The sequence below is a fragment of the Euprymna scolopes genome, chromosome 12, assembly GCF_053919585.1.
Source record: "Euprymna scolopes isolate OS-2025 chromosome 12, ASM5391958v1, whole genome shotgun sequence".
In the NCBI taxonomy this organism is placed as follows: domain Eukaryota; kingdom Metazoa; phylum Mollusca; class Cephalopoda; order Sepiida; family Sepiolidae; genus Euprymna; species Euprymna scolopes.
Genome location: NC_136493.1, coordinates 10,111,471 through 10,134,387, shown reverse-complemented (window position 1 = coordinate 10,134,387; position 22,917 = coordinate 10,111,471). Strand labels below are relative to the sequence as shown.

The following is a 22,917-nucleotide window of genomic DNA, read 5'->3' as shown; positions in this document are numbered from 1 at the left end:
TTACTACTGAAAACCATTAGTGAAGGTATTTTTTGTTTAAACAAAATAATACATTTCCACTAAGATTTAAATAAAAATAATTAGTTCATTATATTCCGCGATCATTATTTGAAAAATACTGAGAATTTCATTGATTGGTTAATTTCCTAATTTTTGGTGATGTTTTAAGTAAAGGGAGGGGTCAAAATGTTTATACATTTTGAGTATCGGCATTCATTTTGTCCGTACCTGGGTACGTTTACAACGAATAAACGCTCCAATCTACCCATGTTAAGAACGGCTCTCGGAATAGACACCCCAAACCTTCCCATGTTAAGAACAGCTTTCGGAATAATCACCCCTAACCTTGTCAGAATACCCGAAAACCTATAACAGTTGACATGTCGAATGTGAACGATGAGTTGGACGTAATGTAATAATGTACCGAATTTAAAAGGGAACGAAATTTAAATTACCGTTCCATTTTTGCAACACCCGTAATGCAGAGCATTTTATGGAAATTTTACCCAACTTAGTCTATTAATGTTATTTTTATTTAAGTAAAAATAATATTTAGGGTTGGATATAAATTCCTAAACTCCTTTCACACTAAATAATTTAGGTGACTGAAATAGGAATCTAATTGAATCTTTAATTTCCTGAACAGTAAAAAGATGATTCACAATGGTCGATTTGCTGCTAATTTAGGTACGGGCAAAAATAAACGAATTTTTTTTTTTTGTAGGTTTCCGACAACTTTTTGATTATATTTGAAAGATTAAGGACTAAACTTAATTTCCCAAAGGAAAAAAAAATATTTGTACACGTGAAAAAAAAAAAGTTATGAAAAATGTTTTCACGGCGAGCTTACCAATTCAGCTAAATTTTGAAGTTAAATAAATTCATTGTAAAAATCCTTTAAAAAATAAATATTAGTTTTCTGGGTCTATTTCAAAGATAATCAGCAAAGTAAATTCCTAAGATATTGAATGAAATAAAAAAGAAAACACCTTGTTTGTGCTAAAAATAGCATCATCGGTAGTGCGAGAAATTCATTTTGTTCGAGTTATATCGAGTTATACGGACTTTAGGGGCTATTTTCGTAATGTTCCTGTAAAAATTTTTTTTTTATTGTTACAAATTACGGTTCTTTATTTATATAAAAAAAAGCAAAAATAAACACATTCTGTTTACATTAAACAAGACTACCGCGCTCTGTAGTGGTGAGAGACCAAAAGATCCTTTTACTAATGTCACGTGACGGCAGACGGTGATATGTGCTCCCCCCCCAAAAAAAAATAGACATCGGTACAAAGAAAACCACCTATTTATTATAGAAAAATTAAGTATAATGTTACAATTAAAAAAAGATATATAAAACGCATGGGTACAGTAAACATATTATACCAAAATATGGAAGCCATCCGTCCAGTGGTTATTTAGACTACTAATAACGAACGAACCAAGAATTACATTTATATATATATATATATATATATATATATATATATATATATATATATATATATATATATATAATCTTTTCCTTCATACACATTTCAACATTTCATATGTAAATATAATTAAGCCGGCCTTTATCTATATTTGCATTTTGTGTATTTTTCACCGATCTGATGAGAATCATTTTGCTTCGAAAAGACATGGCTTAAAGGGTTTCTATTTTCTTAATTTTCCATTTTACTTATCTTTCTTGTTCTGATGATATAATAAAGTTATACATATATGGAATTAATATTACCGCGTGTTTTTATTTATCTATCTCTCAGTTTTCACAGCATCTATAGGACAGCTTTAGGTTATTTTTATTAAACATTTTGTTTAAGGAATTTATTGTGCGAAAGTGTTTTCCGATAAGATTTAGGAATTTCTTGCCGAGTTTGTGTTTTAGCATTTTAATTATAAGGGCAGTGTATATCAAATTATATTTTTTTTTTACACAAATATTACTCAAGTATAAATCATGTAGAATATCTGCATGAATATAATTGCATGTAATAGTTAACTAAAGATGATCATCCCATGAGAAAACCGAAAAAAAAAACTAATAGGAAATTAATTTAAATGAATGTTTCAAATCATATGCAAATTAGCTAGATCTTTTGCAGATGAATGCAATTCCACGACTTATATATTAGAAAATAAATCGAAAAGGGGGTTTAATATGAATATCAATGCATTAAAAACCCAAATTTATAGAATATATCTATAGGAGTAATGCCTTCTATTTTTATCTGTCCAAATGGATCAGAAAGGATTGTAAATTGCATTGTTATGATGACTGAATTTATGCATTCATCACCTGAAAAAGTTCATCTATCTGTTGCTGATATTGCCGGTGTAAAACTCTAAGAAAGCAACCCCTTCATGGACGCGCGTCAGAAGTAGAGTTGTGTTATTGAATTTCTGGTAAAAGTGTACTGAGTTTTAATGGTAGCACTTCCATGTATCTGTTTTGGGAAATTTTAAACAGAACATTATTCAATTGGTAGTTCTTCAGCAGTATCGATAAGAATACCACCTCCTTTTAACCAAACATAAACGCAGTTCAGTTAAAAAAATGAAAGCTGATAAGCTTTTGGATATTAAGACATTATATTTTGAAAATTGTATTTCCCAAAATAAGATGGTCATACTATTTTAACAAATTAGACACAATGCCATCAAAAGCGGTGTGAGTGGGGAGCGATGGTAATCCCCTCTTAACTAAACTTATTAGAAATCATCACAGGAACATTTTACTAATAGTAGTATCGTATGGGTTAAATTCCATTGTCCCTGTGTTTCTTAAAAGTGGACTAATACTTATACTACACATTCGCGCACGAACAGCATTCACCACTGGACTTACAATACACAACTGCTAAACGACATCATGGCACGTAAGAAAAGAAAAAAGAAAAAAATATTGTATTGTTTTTTAAACAAAATCCTGATGAAGGCTCTTTTATAAGCCGAAAATTGAAACTTTAAATAAATAAATATCTGTTTATTTAAAAAAATACAAATTCGCACATGATCGTTCATTCTAACCTCACATTTTATATATATATATATATATATATATATATATATGTGTGTATGTGTGTGTGTGTGTGTGTGTGTGTGTGTGTGTGTGTGTGTGTGTGTATAAGAATAACAGTATAGTTATATTCTAAGATCCAAATACTTATTTTTCATGTAAAACAGCTTCTTCAGCATATTGGAATTTCAGTACATTTTTTACAGATCGGTTTCATTATGCAGAAATAAACGTAAATACTGTCACTTTTCGTGCAATATACTATTCAGAAAAATTAGAAATTCTTTGCTTTGGTAGAAAATATACATGACAATATAATGCTGCAAGAAGAAAAAGACTCAACATCTTGTGTTTGTTCCGGCAGTCGATGGATAAACACACGATTGGTATACACAAATAGTGAAATATCATATTTTACCCAGCACACACACACACACACACACACACACACACACACACACACACACACACACACACACACACACACACACACACACATATATATATAAGCAACATATATATATATATATATATATATATATAACTACTTAATTTACTCACATAAAATGTAGAAAATCAGTTCTAATAATTAACAATAACCAATGGATAAAAACTAAAATGAAAATTCGTTTGATTTGGCGATGGGCGCCAGGGACCCTGCAGACGCATCAGATCTTGTGGGATTATTCATTCTATATACCTTCACAAGCATATTTGATACTACGGATATCGGCCTATATAGAGATGACGGACTAGCTATAATAAAAAAACTCCAACAAAGTCAAGGGAGATAACTTTAAGAAAATCATACACAAGGAAATTAAAAAATTAGGCCTAAAAGCAGACGTATCAGCTAACATAAAAATAACAAACTTCCTGGACGTCACGTTAAATTTAGATAAAAAACACATATGAACCATACTTAAAAGATAACCCTACTCCAATATACGTAAACCCTAAGTCCAATCACCCGCCATCAATTATAAAACAGATTCCTAACTCGATCGTAAGTAGGCTCAGTAATAACTCAAGGGATGAAAATGCATTTAACAGGTCAACCAATATCTATGAAACAGCCCTAAAAAATAGTGGATACAAAAATATCGATATCAAATATAAGCACCAAAACACCAACAACTATAATAAAATTAAAAATAAAAGAAAAAGAACTATAATTTGGTATACGGCCCCATACAATCAAATGTTAAAAACAAAACTTGGCAAGAAATTTCTAGATCTTATTGAAAAACACTTTACCGCAACCAACCCCTTACAAAAAATCTTCAATAAAAATACCTTAAAGTTATTCTACAGTTGTTGCGAAAATTTAGAGAGGATAATTAAAGCACATAATAACAAAATATTTAATAAAAACAATGTAAACAACAACAAAATAAACAATAAAGAAGTAGACACCATGACAAAAATAAAACTAACACTAGCAGAAATAATAATAATAATAATAATAATAATAATAATAATAATAATAATAATAATAATAATAATAATAAACCAACCCCGAACAAGAACAACCATACTATAAATAAAAATACTAATAACGAACAAGATAAATGCAACTGTAGACACCGCACACTTTGCCCACTTCAAAATAAATGTCTAACCAAAAACGTAGTTTACCAGGCCACAATATTTGCGAAAGAAAACCCGAATAACAAGAAATATTACTAAGGTATGACTTCCTTAGATTTCAAAACTCGATACTATGACCACAAAAGTACATTCAACAATAAAAACACCGAATGAAAACAACACTAGCGAATAAATACAGGGAACTCAAAGAAAGCGGACATTCGCCGGTAGTCGAATGGAAAATAATAAGACAAGCTACCACGTTTAGGGACCTAGACGACCCATGTAGATTATGCCTTCATGAAAAATTTGCTATCCTGTACTTTAAAGAACCCCAACATCTATTAATCTGTAGAAGAGAAATAGCAAACAACTATGTTCACAAGATAAAATATACTTTAGGTTAGCGATACAAAATAGTTTTAAAACAAACCAAAACAATAAACGATCACACATATGTGTATGTATATATATGTATATATATGTATATATATATGTGTGCATATATGTGTGTACACACATATATATTTATATATAAACTAACATTAATAATAAAAAAAACTAACCTAGATTTAAAACAGATCAAGAAGCTAAATATCCAGGCTAAATAGAGCCCACACAAAGGAACAGGTCAACCAGAGGTCAAATAGGCCTTTGTCCGATGAATGCATTCTCATTGGCTGATAGGTAGGGCGCGGTGGATACTAGAAAGCTGATTGGCTAACTAAAACTTCAATAGAAGATGCGCATATAAAAACGACAAACAACCGCAAAATTCGCGCATAAGCCTGAAGAATCCTAGAGTGGATGAAACGCGGAATATTCAGTGTATATATATATATATACGAGCAAACAGTTAATAAAACATGTTAAAAACACTTTGAAAAAGAGTAAAAAACATAAACATATTTAATCTAAAAAGGAAACACTAGATAATAAGTCCTTAATCCGCGGAGTTTCGAAAAAATACTTTCCTTCTCATCAGAAGGTAGGAATTAGCAAAATGCGGGATCGGATTTTGCATGCAAAAGTATTTGATAAAACAACAAGTAAGTCAAAGACCTTACTTAATAACAAAAAGTGAAGCAGAGGGAATATTGTGAGGAAAAAGGTGATTACACGTGAATGGATAGTCTGGTGGAAGATAAATAACCCAGTGACGGTAAAATCCAAATATATAACTTCAAGAAAGTTAATTGAATTTCCATATTTTACATAAATTTTATATATATATATATATATATATATATATATATATATATATATATATATATATATATATATAGTTTAGTGGTTAAATTTAAATTCTGAAAATCAAAATATAGACACATATATTTTCGTGTTAAGAATTTATTGTTTGACAAAAGGAAATATATTTCCTTAATCCATGGATTTTCAATAATGGCACATATCATCAGAGGAAATGAAATGCGATTAGCAAAATGTTCAGCTGTGAAAAGGCACGCATTTTGCTTTTCAGCACAAATATTGAAAATAGTTTTTTGGGTGGTGAATGATAATTATATGAAAATAATTATTGGAAAAGGGAATTTCATACAACCTGGGCAGTCCATTATCGGAAGGAGTATAATGTCCTCCTGGGTTTTATTTCCAAATAGGCAGAATATTGATCCAGAGGAGAAGGCAGTAATCACATATAACAAAATGCGTTTCGAGGCCCTACATCTCTTCAGCATAGCTTCACTGTTTCTAGAGATCTCCCTCTTTCTTTTCTCTGTCTTTCTCTCCGTCTCTCTCTCTCTCTCTCTCTCTCTCTCTCTATATATATATATATATATATATATATATATATATATATATATATATATATAAAAGCATAAACAAAGACTGTACACCGGTGATTTACATGCGAAAATTTATTATGCCTATTTCCATTCTATGGAGGCCAGGCGAAAACGCAGACCCCACAATTTTATTATACCATCCCTATTTAAGTTAAAACATACTTATCAAAGTATTATTATGTACATCTATATCAAAAACACTTGTAAACGTTTTTTCTTTCTTTAAATTTTTTATTTCCATACTTTGTGGACCAGGCGCCACAATTTTAATGGATCATCATTATGCAAGATCAAACATACCCATTCCTGTGTCTTGATCCATCTTCTATCATTATATGTGATCGGTTTTCTATAATACGAGGGGCGGGCAATAAGTAATGCCCCTGATTGACTTCTCATAGCAGTAGAGCAACGAAACTTGGCACAGTTATTAGTCTTTCTCTTCAGAGAAACCACCCAGAGTTATGCATTTCTCCCATCGTTTGATGCTGCTCTGGAAACCTCCAACCACGACCTGACTTCAGAAATCAAGGCTGCATCATCTGGGAAACGCTTTCCTTTCAAAAAACAACTTCATAGCTGGGAAGAGGTGAAAGTAAGAGGGTGGAAGGTCAGGAGAGTAGGGAAGATGGGGGAGGATTTCATAACCACACGCCCGTGCTTCTAATCTGGCGACATACGAGTGGTGGATCGGAGCGTTGTCCTGCAGGAGGAGGGTACCTTTGCTGATCTTGCCTCGCCTCTTGATTTTGATAGCTTCCCTTAATTTCCTCAAAAGTGAAGCATAATAAGCTCCTGTAATTGTGGTACCCTTTGCCAGGAAATCTGTCATCACAACTCCGTCCTGGTTTCAGAAGACTGTGAGCATGACCTTGCCAGCGGAGGGCTGCACCCTTGCCTTCTTTTGAGGTGGTGAGTCCAAGTGCTTCCTCTGCATTGACTGGGCTTTGGTCTCTGGATCATAGTGATGGACCCAGGTTTCATCCTGTGTAATCAGTCTTTTGAAAAACTTTGACTCATCTTCTTGACACATCTCCAAATTCACCTCGAGCACGACGCGTTCTCGCTTCTGGAATGGTGTGAGCAACCTGGGAATCCATTTGGCAGACACCCTATGCATATGCAAATGGTCATGAATGATAGTTTCCACAGACCCTGTACTAATCTTGACATCTTGGGCTATTTAGCGAATAGTAATGCGCCGATCTTCCAAAATGGCAGCCTCAACTTGAAGGACAGATACCAGAAGGGGGGTAACCAGGTTTGGGAGCTGTTTCCACAGACTTCCAGCCATATTTGAATTTACGATGTAAGCGTTTTACAAGGTCATACGATGGGGCATTATCACCATAAGTTTCTTTCATTTTATCAAAAGTCTCCTGTGGTGTGCTTCCTTTCAAATACAAAAACCGGATCACTGCTCGACATTCAACAGGCTCCATTTCACACCTGACTCAGTTCAAACGCCTGTAAAACAGAAACCACAATTAGTTCAGAGCTGTAATTTGCCACATAACCCGTAGAGATATAAATCATTGCACATACAAAATTTCAGCTAGATCAGACAACTGGAGGTGGGTCAGGGGCATTACTTATTGCACATCCCTCGTAGTCAACCATATAGGAGCCTATTCGTGACCAGACACACACACGGATGTTCAGATATATATATATATATATATATATATATATATATATATATATATATATATATATATATATATATATATATATATATATATATATATATAGGCGAATGGAGGATTTTGATTAGAACAAAAATAAAAATTACCTCAGGCAAGTAGAATTACTCTTCAACTGATGAGGACTGAAGAGTATAAGGGTTGATATACCGTAATACAGAAAATTCGCAACTTTTCACACGCGCAAACGCACACACACGCTCGCACTACCGCGTGTCTACACATTGCTATGCGATCTCAGATGCGTGCTCGCTTGCACACATTCACAGTCTCAAACACACATACACACACACTCTCTCTCTCTCTCTCTCTCTCTCTCTCTCTCTCACACACACACACATATATATATGCAACACACACACACACACACACACACACACACACACGCAAAGTAGGGAAGCTGCATTCGCAAGTCTGCATAATTCAATCAATCGCTATTTTTAAGCTCATTCGTGGATCTATCTATCCTTATTTGTTTGATTCGTCGCGGAGGAAAAGTTAAGCCTCACATATTTTGAATGTGGGGGAAAATCCATTGGATTGGCAACATTATTCTTCTTGTATTTGTCCATCAGGCAGATTCTGTAGGAAGGTGCCCGAAAACTAAACAACGAAACACAAGCACGGTCTTTTAGCCGAAAGCTCTCTCTCTCTCTCTCTCTCTCTCTCTCTCTCTCTCTCTCTTTCATTGAGATTCTTCCTATATTTCTTATTTTTTCATCGTTTTTCTTTCTCTCCAAACCACTCTCTCCTTTTTCACCCTTTCTGCCTCCTCTTCATATCTTCGTCTTCTCAAATTCTTTAATAGCTTATTCATTCTCAAACAAACACGCTCTATCTATCTATCTATCTATCTATCTATCTATCTATCTATCTATAAAAGTGAAATTATCTGTCAGTCTGTCTGTGTGTCTGTGCATCTGTGTGTGTACATTTCCCTACCAAATTACCCTGTTAATTTTAAGTCTACAGACTCGAGAGTTGATATAAGGGGTATTGAGATTTAGGAAAATCTTTTTAATCCATTTTCGGCCAGAAATTTGGATGTCAAGGGGTCAAAATTCAACGATTTAACCTTTAAAATATCTACCAAACTCCTCCGCCAATTTTGGGTCTAAACACTTGAAATTTTAACTGTAGGCTACTTGGACATGAATCAAACTTTTTGATTTGATTTGGACCGAAAAAATGTTAAAAGGTCAAAATTGGGGTAAAAAATAAAAAATTCGACCTCTGCGGTCTCTACCAAATTACTCAGCCAATTTCTGGTCTAAACATTTGGAATTTTACATAAAACGCATTCAGGGATAGGGTAAAATTTTTAATCGATTTGGGTCGAAAATTTGAGCTGCCAAGGGGTCAAAGTTCAAAAGATTTGACCTTTGCGGTCTCTAGCAAACTAATTAGCCAATTTTGGCTAAACATTTGGCTAAACATTTGAAATTTATACATAACGGGTATTCAGACATGCGGCAAGCATTTTAATCAGTTTTGGGTCGAAAATTTGGCTGCCAAACGGTCAAAGTTGAAAGAGTTGACTTTGCAGATTCTACCAAATTCTTCCACTAACTTTGGGCCTAAAGGCTTGAAATTTTAGATGTAGGTAATTTTAACATGAGTAAAACTTTGTATTTTGATTTGGGATCAAAATAATAAATGTGGAGGGGTCAGAATTGGGGTCAAAGTTTTAAAAACATACCTCTGCGGTTTTTACGAAATTACCCAGACAAATTTTTGTCTTAAAATTTTACATAAAGTGTATTCACACGTAGGGTAAGTTATGAACAGTACATACAGCTCGAGAAAAGCCGGTCTGAACTGCTACTGTATCTATAAAAGTGAAATTTTCTGTGTGTTTGTGCGTGTACATTTCCCTACCAAACTATTCTGTTAATTTTCAGTCTGCAGACCCAAGATTTCACATAAGGTGTATTGAGATTTGGAAAAATCTTTTTAATCAGTTTTCGGCCAGAAATTTGGATGTCAAGGAGTCAAAATTCAACGATTGGGCCTTTGAAATATCTACCAAACTCCTCCGCCAATTTTGGGTCTAAACATTTGAAATTTTACGTGTAGCTTACTTGAACATGGATCAAACTTTTTAATTTGATTGGAGCCCAAAACTATAAATGTTAAGGGGGTCAAAATTAGGGTCGAAGTTAAAAAAATTGACCTTTGCGGTCTTTTCCAAATTATTCAGGCAATTTTTGGGCTAAACATTTGAAATTTTGCATAAAGTGTATTCAGACATAGGGCAAGCTTTTTAACCGGTTTCGGTCGAAAATTTGGCTGGCAAGGGGTCAAAGTTCAAAAGATTTGACCTTTGCGGTCCTTAGCAAACTATTCAGCCAATTTGAAATTTTACATAGAGTAAAGTATTCAGACATGCGGCAATCTTTTTTTTTTTTTTGCGAAATCTTTTTTTTTTGGGCGAAAATTTTGCTGCCCAGATGTCAAAGTTGAAATGGAGAGAGATAAAGAGAGAAGGAAAAAGAAAAAATAAGGAGAATACCAACTTATACATACACACACAAACACGTGCACATATGTGCATCACAATTTTTTCTAGTACACACACACGTGGGTGTGTGTGTGTGTGTGTGTGTGTGTGTGGGTGTGTGTGTGTGTGTGTGTGTGTATACGAGAAAAAAAATTGAACTTGGGCTTGAATCGGAAAAATGTGTTAGCGAAATCCGGTAAATTTTAAAGGTAACTTTCCCTTCTTTATTTCCCTTTCCGGTCTCGAGTTAAAAACTATCAATACATGTGGTGATGTTTCCATTTGCTTTTATGAACTGTTTCAAGCATGAGTTTTATAGTTAGTTTATTGCCTTTAATGAACAAGAGAGAGAGAGAGAATGAGAGATATTGAGAGTGATATATATATATATATATATATATATATGTATATATATATATATATATATATATATATATATATATTCACATAAGGTTATGCACAGTACATAGGAACCAAGCAAAGCCAGGCTGAATTGCTTATATATATATATATATATATATATATATATATATATATATATATATATATATATATATATATATATATTTATACAGGGTGACCCTCAAAAACCGAGTCCCAACTCTAATTAGGCTCCGTTTCTTAGTGTCCGAATGAAATGAAACTTTGGTCATAACTAGTTTATTATATTCAAAACATCACATCAAAACACTAGGGTCTTTGGCCTTTTTTTCTCCGTTCTATAGCATATGTTCTAGATGGCCTCCATTTAGCTCTTGTTTTTTTTCGGGGGGGGGGTACCCTGTTTGCGTGTATATATATATATATATATATATATATATATATATATATACTAGCATGGGTGCCCGGTGTTGCCCGGGTGTTTGGAGGTGTATGTTGCGCAAAAAAAAAAAAAAAAAATCGGTTAATTTTTTAAGTTTGACTCCTATTATAACCCCTTAAAATGTATTGTTAGCTCAAATCAAGTTATTAAGTTAGATCCGTGTCCAAGGAACCTATATCTAAAACTTCAAGTGTTTAGGCCCCATATGATCGGAGGATTTTGGTAGAGTTCTCAAAGGTAAAGTCGTTGAACTTTGACCCCTTTACAGCCAAATTTCTGGCTGAAAACCAATTAAAAATATTTTCCCAAATCTCAGTACCCTGTATCTCAAATTTCGAGTCTGTAGACTAAAAATTGACAGATTTATTACATAGGGAAATGTACATACACAGACACACAGACAGATACATAGACACACAGCCACGTTCACTTTTATATATATATATATATATATATATATATATATATATATATATATATATACACTCATGAAAAAAAAAAAATGGGCCATGATTAAAATTGGAACAAAAAAAAAAATGGGCCATGATTGAAATTGGAAAGAAAACAATTTTTATAATTTTTATCGCTTGTTTGCTAATAATTAGCTGTTATTTAGTATTTTTCAGATTATTAGTATTAAAGATGAGTCCAAGAAAAATAAGACGACATCTTGACGAAAAAATTAAAAACCGAATTGCAGGATTACGACAGGCAAATTTGACTTACAAGCAGATTTTCGACATTTTGAAAGAAGAAAAGGTGGCAACATCTCTTTCAGCTGTGAAGAGAATTGGGCAAAGGTTCGTAATTGAAGGCACAGTGAGCAGGAAAGTTGGTTCTGGTCGCCCCAGAGCATCCACAATGAAGGACGATCACAGGCTTGAAATGACCGTTTTGAAGGATCGCAAAAAAACTTATGTTGACCATAGCAAACAATTCGAAACAGCAAAAGGAAATTCTCTTTCTAGAGTGACAATATCCAGAAGGATGAAGGAAATGGGATTTTCATCAAAAAGATGTGCAAAAAAACCTTTGTTAACTAAGAAGAACATCAGCGACAGAAATACATTTGCATCATGTTATGGTACGAAAGATGCAGATTGGTTTAGAAATGTTTTCTGGTCGGACGAATCAAGATTTTGCCTTGCCAGTGATGCCCCTGAACGTTGCATCCGAAGATCCGGAGAAAGATTTTCACCGAATTGCATAAAAACCACAGTAAAACATGGAAACGGAGGAATAATGGTATGGGGGACCTTTTCTGCTGCAGGAGTTGGGGAAATTATCAGATGTGATGCGTCAATTAATGCCAAAGAATACATTCAAATATTAGAAAGAGGTCTATTACCAAGCATCCAGAAGTTAGAAATGAACAATGACATTATTTTTCAACATGATAATGCCCCTGCACACACAGCAAAAGTCACAAAGAAGTGGCTTACTGATAATTCAATTGATGTGATGTTTTGGCCTGGCCAAAGCCCAGATTTAACCCCAATGGAAAATATTTGGTCTATAATATCTCGTGCATTAGTTAGAAAAACTTTTTCCAACAAAGAAAAATTATGGGAAGCAGTACAAAGAGAATGGAATAACATCTCTTCACAGTGCTCCAAGTTGGTTGAGAGCATGATAAAAAGAATTGATCTTTTAAAAAGAGCTAAGGGCAATTCCATTCCATATTAAGTTTTTATTAAAGTAAATATCTTGCTCTTTATATTTTTTTACTCATTTTCGTTTATTATTTAATTGCATTTTGTGTAATGCAGCTTTTTGTGCAATAAATTGTAAATTTCTTTCCTGGCCCATTTTTTTTGTTCATGAGTGTATGTACCTGCACAGATACACAGACACGTCCACTTTTATAGATTTACTAGCATGGGTACCCGGCGTGGAGGTGTATGCTGAGAAAAAAAAAAAAAAAAAGGTAAATTTTTTAACTTTGATCCCTATTATGATCCCTTAAAATATATTGTTTTGGGCTCAAATCAAGTTAGATCCATGTCCAAGGAACCTATATCTAAAATTTTAGACCCAAAATTCTCGGAGGATTTTGGTAGAGTTCTCAAAGGTCAAATCGTTTAACTTCGATCCCTTAACAACCACATTTTTGGCCGAAAACCAATTAAAATATTTTCCCAAATCTCAGTACCCTGTATATCACATTTCGAGTCTGTAGACTAAAAATTGACAGAGTTATTGCGTAGGGAAATGTACACAGACAGACACACAGACAGACACATAGACACACAGACACGTTCACTTATATATATATATACATATATACATATATATATATATATAGAGAGAGAGAGAGAGATAGATAGATAGATAGATAGATAGATAGATAGACTAAGAGATTAAACAAAAATATATACGTATACATAAATATATATGGAAACAATTTTTTGTTTACTGTAAAGATTTTACGCAAATATTATGCAAGTATAAATCACGTAGACTATCTGCATGAATATAAGTACACATAATTGTTAACTAAAGATGATCATCTCATAAGAAAACCGAAAAACCTAATAGGGAATTAATTAAAATGAATGTTTAAAAGAATATGCAAATTAGCTAGATCTTTTGCTAGTGAATGCATTTCCACAACCCAGAAAATTATATTTCCTTTTTAAATAAATAGAAAAGAGCGTTTTTAATATGAATATCAAAAAGAAAAACGAATTTATAGGAGTATATATATATATATATATATATATATATATATATATATATATATATATTTTGATCTTTTTTATTTATAGTCATGTCTCGGAAGTAGAGTGAAAAGCACATCTTATTTTTCTTTTATTGATATTATTTTTTTCCTTGTACACATTTTTGTGAATTATCCCATAGATTTCTGCCTTTGGATTATTATGGACCATCTTCTTCCAATTACGGGATTTCCTTGGATTTTGCTTGTAGAAATGGAAATTCTTTTAACTTTCTTGAAGTTTTACATTTGGATTTTACCGTCACTGGATTTTTTTATCTTCCACCAGACTATCCATTCATATGTAATCACCTTTTTCTTTACCATATTCCCTCTGCTTAACTTATTTTGTTTTCAAGTAAGATCTTTGACTTACTTGTTGTTTCATCAAATATTTCTGCATGCAAAATCCGATCCCGCATTTTGCTAATTCCTACCCTCTGATGAGAAGGAGAGTATTTCTTCGAAACTCCGCGGATTAAGAACTACCCATTTATCTAGTGTTTCCTTTTCAGATTAAATATGTTTTTAACTCATTTGAAAGTGTTTTTTAACATATTTTATTAACTGTTTGCTCATATATATATATATATATATATATATATATATATATATATATATATATATATAGCAATCAATACAAGCTATATATATATATATATATATATATATATATATATATATATGCACGCACACGCACATACGCAAACACACAGGGAAACAGAAACCCCAAAAAACACACACATACATACAAAAACACACAAAGAAGCACACGGAAACACACACCAAAAACACACACACACGTAAAAAAACGCTCATGCACGCACAAAAAACACAAACACGGACTCATACACACACACAAGCAAACACGCACACAGAAACGCGCACGTACACACACACGCGCAGAAGACACATAAACGCACACACAAAAAATACACAGACACGGACACACACACACGGACGCTCACACGCATAAACTCATGCACACACGCACAAACCAAGTCACGCACACGCTTACACACATACACGCACATACTAGCACCCACACACACGCACACACTTCAAGAGTAGTAAGGTGTAGACAGTTTAAAGGCTTTAAAATCACACATAAAGAGATAACACACACACACACAAAATAAGCATAAACTCGTACACATTCACACGCACACAATCAGAAACACACGGATGCACACGACCACAAGCGCCCACACACACGCACCCACAGATGCATGCACTTCGAAAATAGTAAGGAACAAATTGTTTAAACCTTTAAAATCACACATAAGGAGATTTTGAAGTACATATAATGTTAATTCATTGTGATGTGTAAAAGTTCGAATCAACATTATAGTTGTGTAATGAAAACACAAAGAAATAGCATTTTCGTGTGTGTGTGTGTGTGTGTGTGTGTGTGTGTGTGGTAAGGAGAATGAAAAAGAAACAATACTTACCGTAGATGTTATTATTTTTTTTTTCAAGGATTGTATTTTTTAGGGTGGATACTCGAAAGAATCCAAAGTAAAAAAATTAAAAAACAAACAAACAAACAAACAAACAAAAAACGGAAAAGTGAACTACCCATTACAAAACAAACTAAAATAAAAAACAAAACAAAAAATAGTTTCGTTAACTGTTTGATACGGAGAATCGAAGAAAAAATAGCAATGCTAATCGCAAATATCAATTATGTTTGTATCAAGGATGTTTTTTTAAGGGGGCTAGTTTTGTGTCTATGTAATAATAGTAAGAATATTAATACGTAAAATTATGAGTATAAGCGGTTAAAATTATTTGTAACTGGTTTAATATTCATAAAACGATTGCTTCATATAGAAAGAGACGCCATGTTTGTGAAAGGCCTAAAACGTTTGTTTTTTGAATAAGTTATTTATTCCCGAATAATGAATCTGCCAGTTCTCAGCTAATAAAAAAAAGCCGGAAATTTCATAGGGAGAAATTATTATTTTGTAATTGGTAACTGGAAAGATAATGATGTGTATATGAGCGTATAAACCAGTTACGAAGAATGCGAAGGAATATTGTTATAAGGAGTGTATATAGTCCCGTGATGAGTGGAGCCAGTAAGACGACTGTAGATTAGAGGGAAAAATAGGAACTACCTCGTCAAAAGATGTTGCAATTGTGATGATGTTGCTCCTAGGATATACTGTAGGATTTTATTATAACGACTAAATGTGTCGAAAATGGCGTTATAAAATTTTCATAAGATGGTGGCTAAAAATCTAGACACAATTTGTATGTAGCATATTCCAAATTTTATGATATTGACCTTTTGGATATAGAGTGCGATTATGAATATCCTCAGTATGAAATAACCCTTATACACTGTGAAATTTTCTTTATATATGAAAACCAAAGAGGGGAGATATAACATATGAGACATATTTAGAATCAATCCCCCATGCCGCTATTCCAAATCATTGGAAACCATAGCAGCAAGTTTTAGTCTCCCCTCCATCAAGACCAGTGGTTTTGGGTATATATATATATATATATATATATATATATATATATATATATATATATATATATATATATATATATATATATATATAATAAATTACACATCCAAACAACGTCACAGCCAACAAGAGCCAGGGCAGTCAAAGAACCGGAAGTCCAAGACTCGAGTATCGCCCTCATTTGGGCTCATTAGTTAGACAAATCCGAACTCAGGATTCGAAACCCGAGCCTCTTGCATACAAAGAAAGCACTCTACCAACTGAGAAAACGCCCTGCACACAAGAATTTCTATTAACCAACACAGATCAAGCAAACCGCGACGAAATCCGACTGTGAAATTAACCTACTTTGTCTCAACAAGGGACGCGGTCATTCAACCAACTGATGTCTAACTGATGAGCCCAAATGAGGGCGAAACTCGAGTCTTGGACTTCCGGTTCTTTGACTGCCCTGGCTCTTGTGGGCTGCGACGTTGTTTAGCTGTGGAATTTATTATATACAATCTCTCACATTCTGAAAATCATATATATACACACACACACACACACACACACACACACACACATATATATATATATATATATATATATATATATATATATATATATATATATATACTGGTAGCCAAACTGGATATTGAAAACCTCATATCTCTGGTTCTATGGGACGAACCTACGTGAGAATTTGCAGCCTTTTTTTAAAGATTTAGATACTATTCTATAGTTAATATTTTGTGACAATTGATAAAAAAAGAACCTATATTTTCAAACTATAAAAAAAATGCCCAAATTTGCATACATCTGTGTATATAGTGTCCTGCAAGCCAGCTTCAGGGTTGTCTCTCGGCCATTAATATATATATATATATATATATATATATATATATATATTAATTACTGTATGTGGATGACTATATATATATATATATATATATATATATATATATATATATATATATTTGCAGCCTTATATATATATATATATATATATATATATATATATATATATATATATATATTATGTTTTGATCATTGCAATAATGTTTTTAAGTCAATGACTTAAAAACATTATTACAATGATCCAAACATAATTCCCAATGAAAAACCAAGACACGGAATAATAAAGTAATGTTAAAAAATACACATTGTTGGTGACCACTCCCTTATGTAAACATATATATACATATATAGTCATCCACATACAGTACTGTTTCGCTTTTTCATCAGTGCGGCTAGACAGGCAACTACCTCAAGCCATGATTTAAACCCGCCCGCCTGTATGACAATCAAGTCTCCTAACCATTACGCTAATCGGCTGCTGCTGTTCGAGTCGTGAATAAACGATGTTTTGACATCATCCGAAATACCTAAGCTCGATTTGTTTACACAAAGAGCATCGCTTTATACGCTAATGGTAATTCGTGTATCACTTCCCAATATGCTCAACTCAAGATGAGGAGCATTATAGTCATCTAAATACAGTACTGTTTCGCTGTTTCACAGCCCATCAGTGCGGTTAGACAGGCAACTACCTCAAGCCAGGATTGAAACCCGACCGCCCGTATATATATATATATATATATATATATATATATATATATATATATATATATATATATATATATATATATATATATATATATATCTTTCAAACCCACATTATTATCTTCTCTTTTTTCATCACCTTCTAACTTTCTTATATTCTTTAACACTTAAATGATCCCCTCATCTTCTGCCTTTTTCTCAACTTTTTTCTTTTCCTCCTCTCTGTCCTTTCACACAACCCTTCTTTCTTTCTTTTTTCTTTCTATCTCCTACCAATCAACCCATCTCTTTCTATCCCTCTCTTTGTATCTTTCTTTCTCTTCCATCATCATCATCATTCCATTCTTTTGCTCTCTCTCTCTCTCTCGCCTTCTCTCTTCTCTCTGTCTTTCTATGTACTTCCACCTTCTCTATATTTCTACTACCTGTTTAATATCCTCCTCCCTCTTCTTTTCTCCCCCTCCATCTCTCTATAGTCCTTTACCACCTGGCTTCACGCTTCAAGACTCCCAAGTTTCAAAGCAACCACACGCGCAGTGAAATATTCTCTATCCATTAAAAATAAAAATAAAACATAAAACAAAAAAATAATAATGTACATCGAAAAACAATTCCGATAATATTCGAATAAAAACAAACAAACACACGGACATAAAAAAAAGTCTTGTTTGCGCGATATCCTCACTTCCCTCCCGGTCCACTTTGTAATGTCCGGACATTTTTCCGAATGAACGTAGCGACACGCCGTTTTACTATAAGGATAGCAACGGACCATTAAAAACCATGAACAATTACACTCGCGATGCGTTTTTACAAGTGACGACCCCAACAGCTGGAAATTGCCCGACGGACATATCAACGGAACCATTCTTCTCAGGTAGGTCTACAATTTCCACCGAGCATCTTCCACAAAAACGTTTTTTTTATCGTTTATTTTTTTAAGCAATTATTTTATAAGAGACTCTCTTTACATTTTTTGGTTATGTTTACCGAGCCCTTACCCGGTTCCGAGATGTAAAATAGTTCGTCTCAAAGTTGTATTCATGATCGGAAATTGATTTATGAACAAAAACAGGGAATTCTTCTCTAAGAAAATGAAACGCAACTTTTTTTTTTCTTTTTTTTTTTTTTTTAACAACATCCTTTTTTTTTTTCTTTTTTTTTTTGAACAACATCCTTTTTTTTTTTTGGATAATAATTGCTGCCAAATATTTGAATTTTTCGGTTTGTTAGATTCTCGTTTTTGTTATATTTATTTCTTTTTTTAATTATTTTATTTGATGTATTTCTGTTAGTTGGTTGGTTGGTTGTTTTTGTTTTACGGCATATCAACCCTTTTCGGGTTATTTAATGCCGAATCCAAAGATTTTGAAGAAAATTTTTTTAATAGAATATAGTTGTTGTTTTCACGTCGGTTTCTATTTAACCCATAGTTGGGACCCTAACAGGTACTATCACTCCGGGTCAGAGTGGACCTGGGAGCAATGGTAATTAAAGGGTGGCTCCACACTCCCCAAAGCCCACAAGCTGGGGCCTCACCACTGGATATAGTTTAAGGCCATATCCAGGACCCCCATTGAGGGACTTTTACCCTCTGCAGGGGAGGGGGGGCAGTCGGCGTATTCTAATGCCCCACCGACAGGGCCGTATTTCTGTTAGTATCTTCATTTTTCACCACTTTTTTTCTAATAACAAAAAACCTTTTTTTGGGAGTGGGGGTGGGTAACAATTGCGTTGAAATATGTAAATTTCAAACCTCACACATAGAATTAAATAAATGGTAAATTTTTACATTAGGTTCACCTCCAGAATTTTCTTTAAAATGACCACTTTTATAGGTTTTTGAAAACACGTTTTGAAACTATAATTTCTTCATATCTTAGAAACTATTTATTTCCTGGAACTTTAAACGCCCCCCCTCCCCGCAAACCTATAATACTAGTAATTTTAAAGAAATTCTTGAGGGTGGAAAGATACTGAACCTTTACCTAAAAAAACAAACAAATAAAAAGGAACAACAAAAAAAAATAAAAAGGAAACAAAATAAACAAATAAAAAGGAAACAAAATAAACAAATAAAAAGAAAACAAAATAAACAAATAAAAAGAAAATAAAAATAAACAAATAAAAAGAAAACAAAATAAACAAATAAAAAGAAAACAAAAATAAGCAAATAAAACACAAAAATAAACAAATAAAAAGGAAACAAAATAAACAAATAAAAAGGAAACAAAATAAACAAATAAAAAGGAAACAAAATAAACAAATAAAAAGAAAATAAAAATACACAAATAAAAAGAAAAAATAAATAAACTAATAAAAAGAAAACAAAAATAAGCAAATAAAACACAAAAATAAACAAATAAAAAGGAAACAAAATAAACAAATAAAAAGGAAACAAAATAAACAAATAAAAAGGAAACAAAATAAACAAATAAAAAGGAAACAAAATAAACAAATAAAAAGAAAACAAAATAAACAAATAAAAAGAAAACAAAATAAACAAATAAAAAGAAAACAAAATAAACAAATAAAAAGGAAACAAAATAAACAAATAAAAAGGAAACAAAATAAACAAATAAAAAGAAAACAAAATAAACAAATAAAAAGAAAACAAAATAAACAAATAAAAAGAAAACAAAAATAAACAAATAAAAAGGAAACAAAATAAACAAATAAAAAGAAAACAAAAATAAGCAAATAAAAAGAAAACAAAATAAACAAATAAAAAGAAAACAAAATAAACAAATAAAAAGAAAACAAAAATAAGCAAATAAAAAGAAAACAAAATAAACAAATAAAAAGGAAACAAAATAAACAAATAAAAAGAAAACAAAAATAAACAAATAAAAAGAAAACAAAATAAGCAAATAAAAAGAAAACAAAATAAACAAATAAAAAGGAAACAAAATAAACAAATAAAAAGGAAACAAAATAAACAAATAAAAAGAAAACAAAATAAACAAATAAAAAGAAAACAAAATAAGCAAATAAAAAGAAAACAAAATAAACAAATAAAAAGGAAACAAAATAAACAAATAAAAAGGAAACAAAATAAACAAATAAAAAGAAAACAAAATAAACAAATAAAAAGAAAACAAAATAAACAAATAAAAAGGAAACAAAATAAACAAATAAAAAGGAAACAAAATAAACAAATAAAAAGAAAACAAAATAAACAAATAAAAAGGAAACAAAATAAACAAATAAAAAGGAAACAAAATAAACAAATAAAAAGAAAACAAAATAAACAAATAAAAAGAAAACAAAATAAACAAATAAAAAGAAAACAAAAATAAGCAAATAAAACACAAAAATAAACAAATAAAAAGAAAACAAATCATTTCGATAATAACAGAAAAAACACATAAAAAGAAAAAAAACAAATAAAAATAAAAAAATAATACTGTTTCGTTTCATTTCAATAACAAATAACTAAGAAAAATGAAAAAAACTAAATGTTTCGTTTCATATTTTAATTTCCGGTTCGATTTTTTGATGTCTTAATTCGAATACAAAACGAACTATTTCTTTGAGCCAAATCACACTCATGGTAACAACTCTGTCAACATTCCCCTTTTTTATATCGACAGGTGTATTATGATAACATTCTGACAACCTAGGGAATGACTTAAACAACTATCTCTTTGTCCGGGTTAGGTATCATTCGACTCGGTCATAAAAGGTGCATCCTTCCAAGCATTATTTCCCCCTTCGGGAAGCAGGGCTGTTCATCGTCCCAGGGAAATGCCGACGAATCCGTTTGGGACTATTTTTGTATTCGACCAAATCCCCTCCCGCATTCGGAAGAGCTGGTTTTCCCCATTTTATATCCTTATGCCGCACTTTGTTAATATGGATAGTATGTAAATAAAAGAATCACGTCTCCTCCCCAGCATCATTTTTCACATATATTTTTTATATAAATATTAATAATTAAACCCATTGCAAATATTTTAAGTAAAGAGTAAATGTGGCATTATGGCGATTGAAGAAGTGAAACTGAAGGGCCTACTTTCAATTGTGTTTCTAATTTGTATAATTTTCGAATAAGTGGAAAGAGAGCTTTTCGCTCCTACTTCCTTTTCACATAGAAGAGATGCTGCCAGTCTATTTCTGCCGAATCGTCATTTTCATGGCAGGTGCTTCGATCTACCCCCCCTGCAAAGCATTCGCAACAAGTACTTGTCTTGCTACAACAAATGTCAACAATTTCCCTTACTCCCTATCTGAGCCTAAAACTAAACAAAAATTCCATGAGCAAAATTTCTTTCTTAGAACTACCAATCTGTGAAACACAATATCGCAGGGCTACTTCCCAGAATACTTTAACATATACGTTTTTAAGTCAAACGTAAACAAGAATTTGTTGAGCTCTCCTCTTATATAATTAAACCTTACCCAAGTTCCACCATAGCTGATCACCATAGTGTTGTCTCAGCGACCACCTGATATTCATTAACGCTTATCCTCGAATGGCCTTCGGGTGTTGATAAGAAGTGCGACCCTTAGTGAACATAAATAAAAATTTCAAGTGAAGTACATGTTCTGTCTTTGATTAGGCGACGTGAATGTCTTTGATAGCAGTGTTGTAAAATGATCCAAACTGTATTTTGAAGTTATTTTCGAGTGGAAATTGAAACTCATATTCTCTAATTATAAAAAATATTAAATATATCAATTTATATGTTTATTAATAAACAGATCCACCGGATCTATCTATCTATCTA

The 22,917-nt window shown here is 32.3% G+C and overlaps 1 protein-coding gene across 1 annotated transcript in view; it reads left to right on the top strand.

The window, feature by feature from the left end:
* The first annotated feature begins 18,436 nt into the window (after nucleotides 1-18,436).
* LOC145291170 (calcitonin gene-related peptide type 1 receptor-like) overlaps nucleotides 18,437-22,917 on the top strand; it is a 380,557-nt gene continuing 376,076 nt past the window's right edge. Inside the window, exon 1 of the mRNA XM_080136712.1 lies at nucleotides 18,437-19,064. Within this exon, the coding sequence (XP_079992838.1) occupies nucleotides 18,971-19,064 (94 nt within the window). The 5' untranslated portion in view covers nucleotides 18,437-18,970. The remainder of the gene's footprint in view (nucleotides 19,065-22,917) is intronic.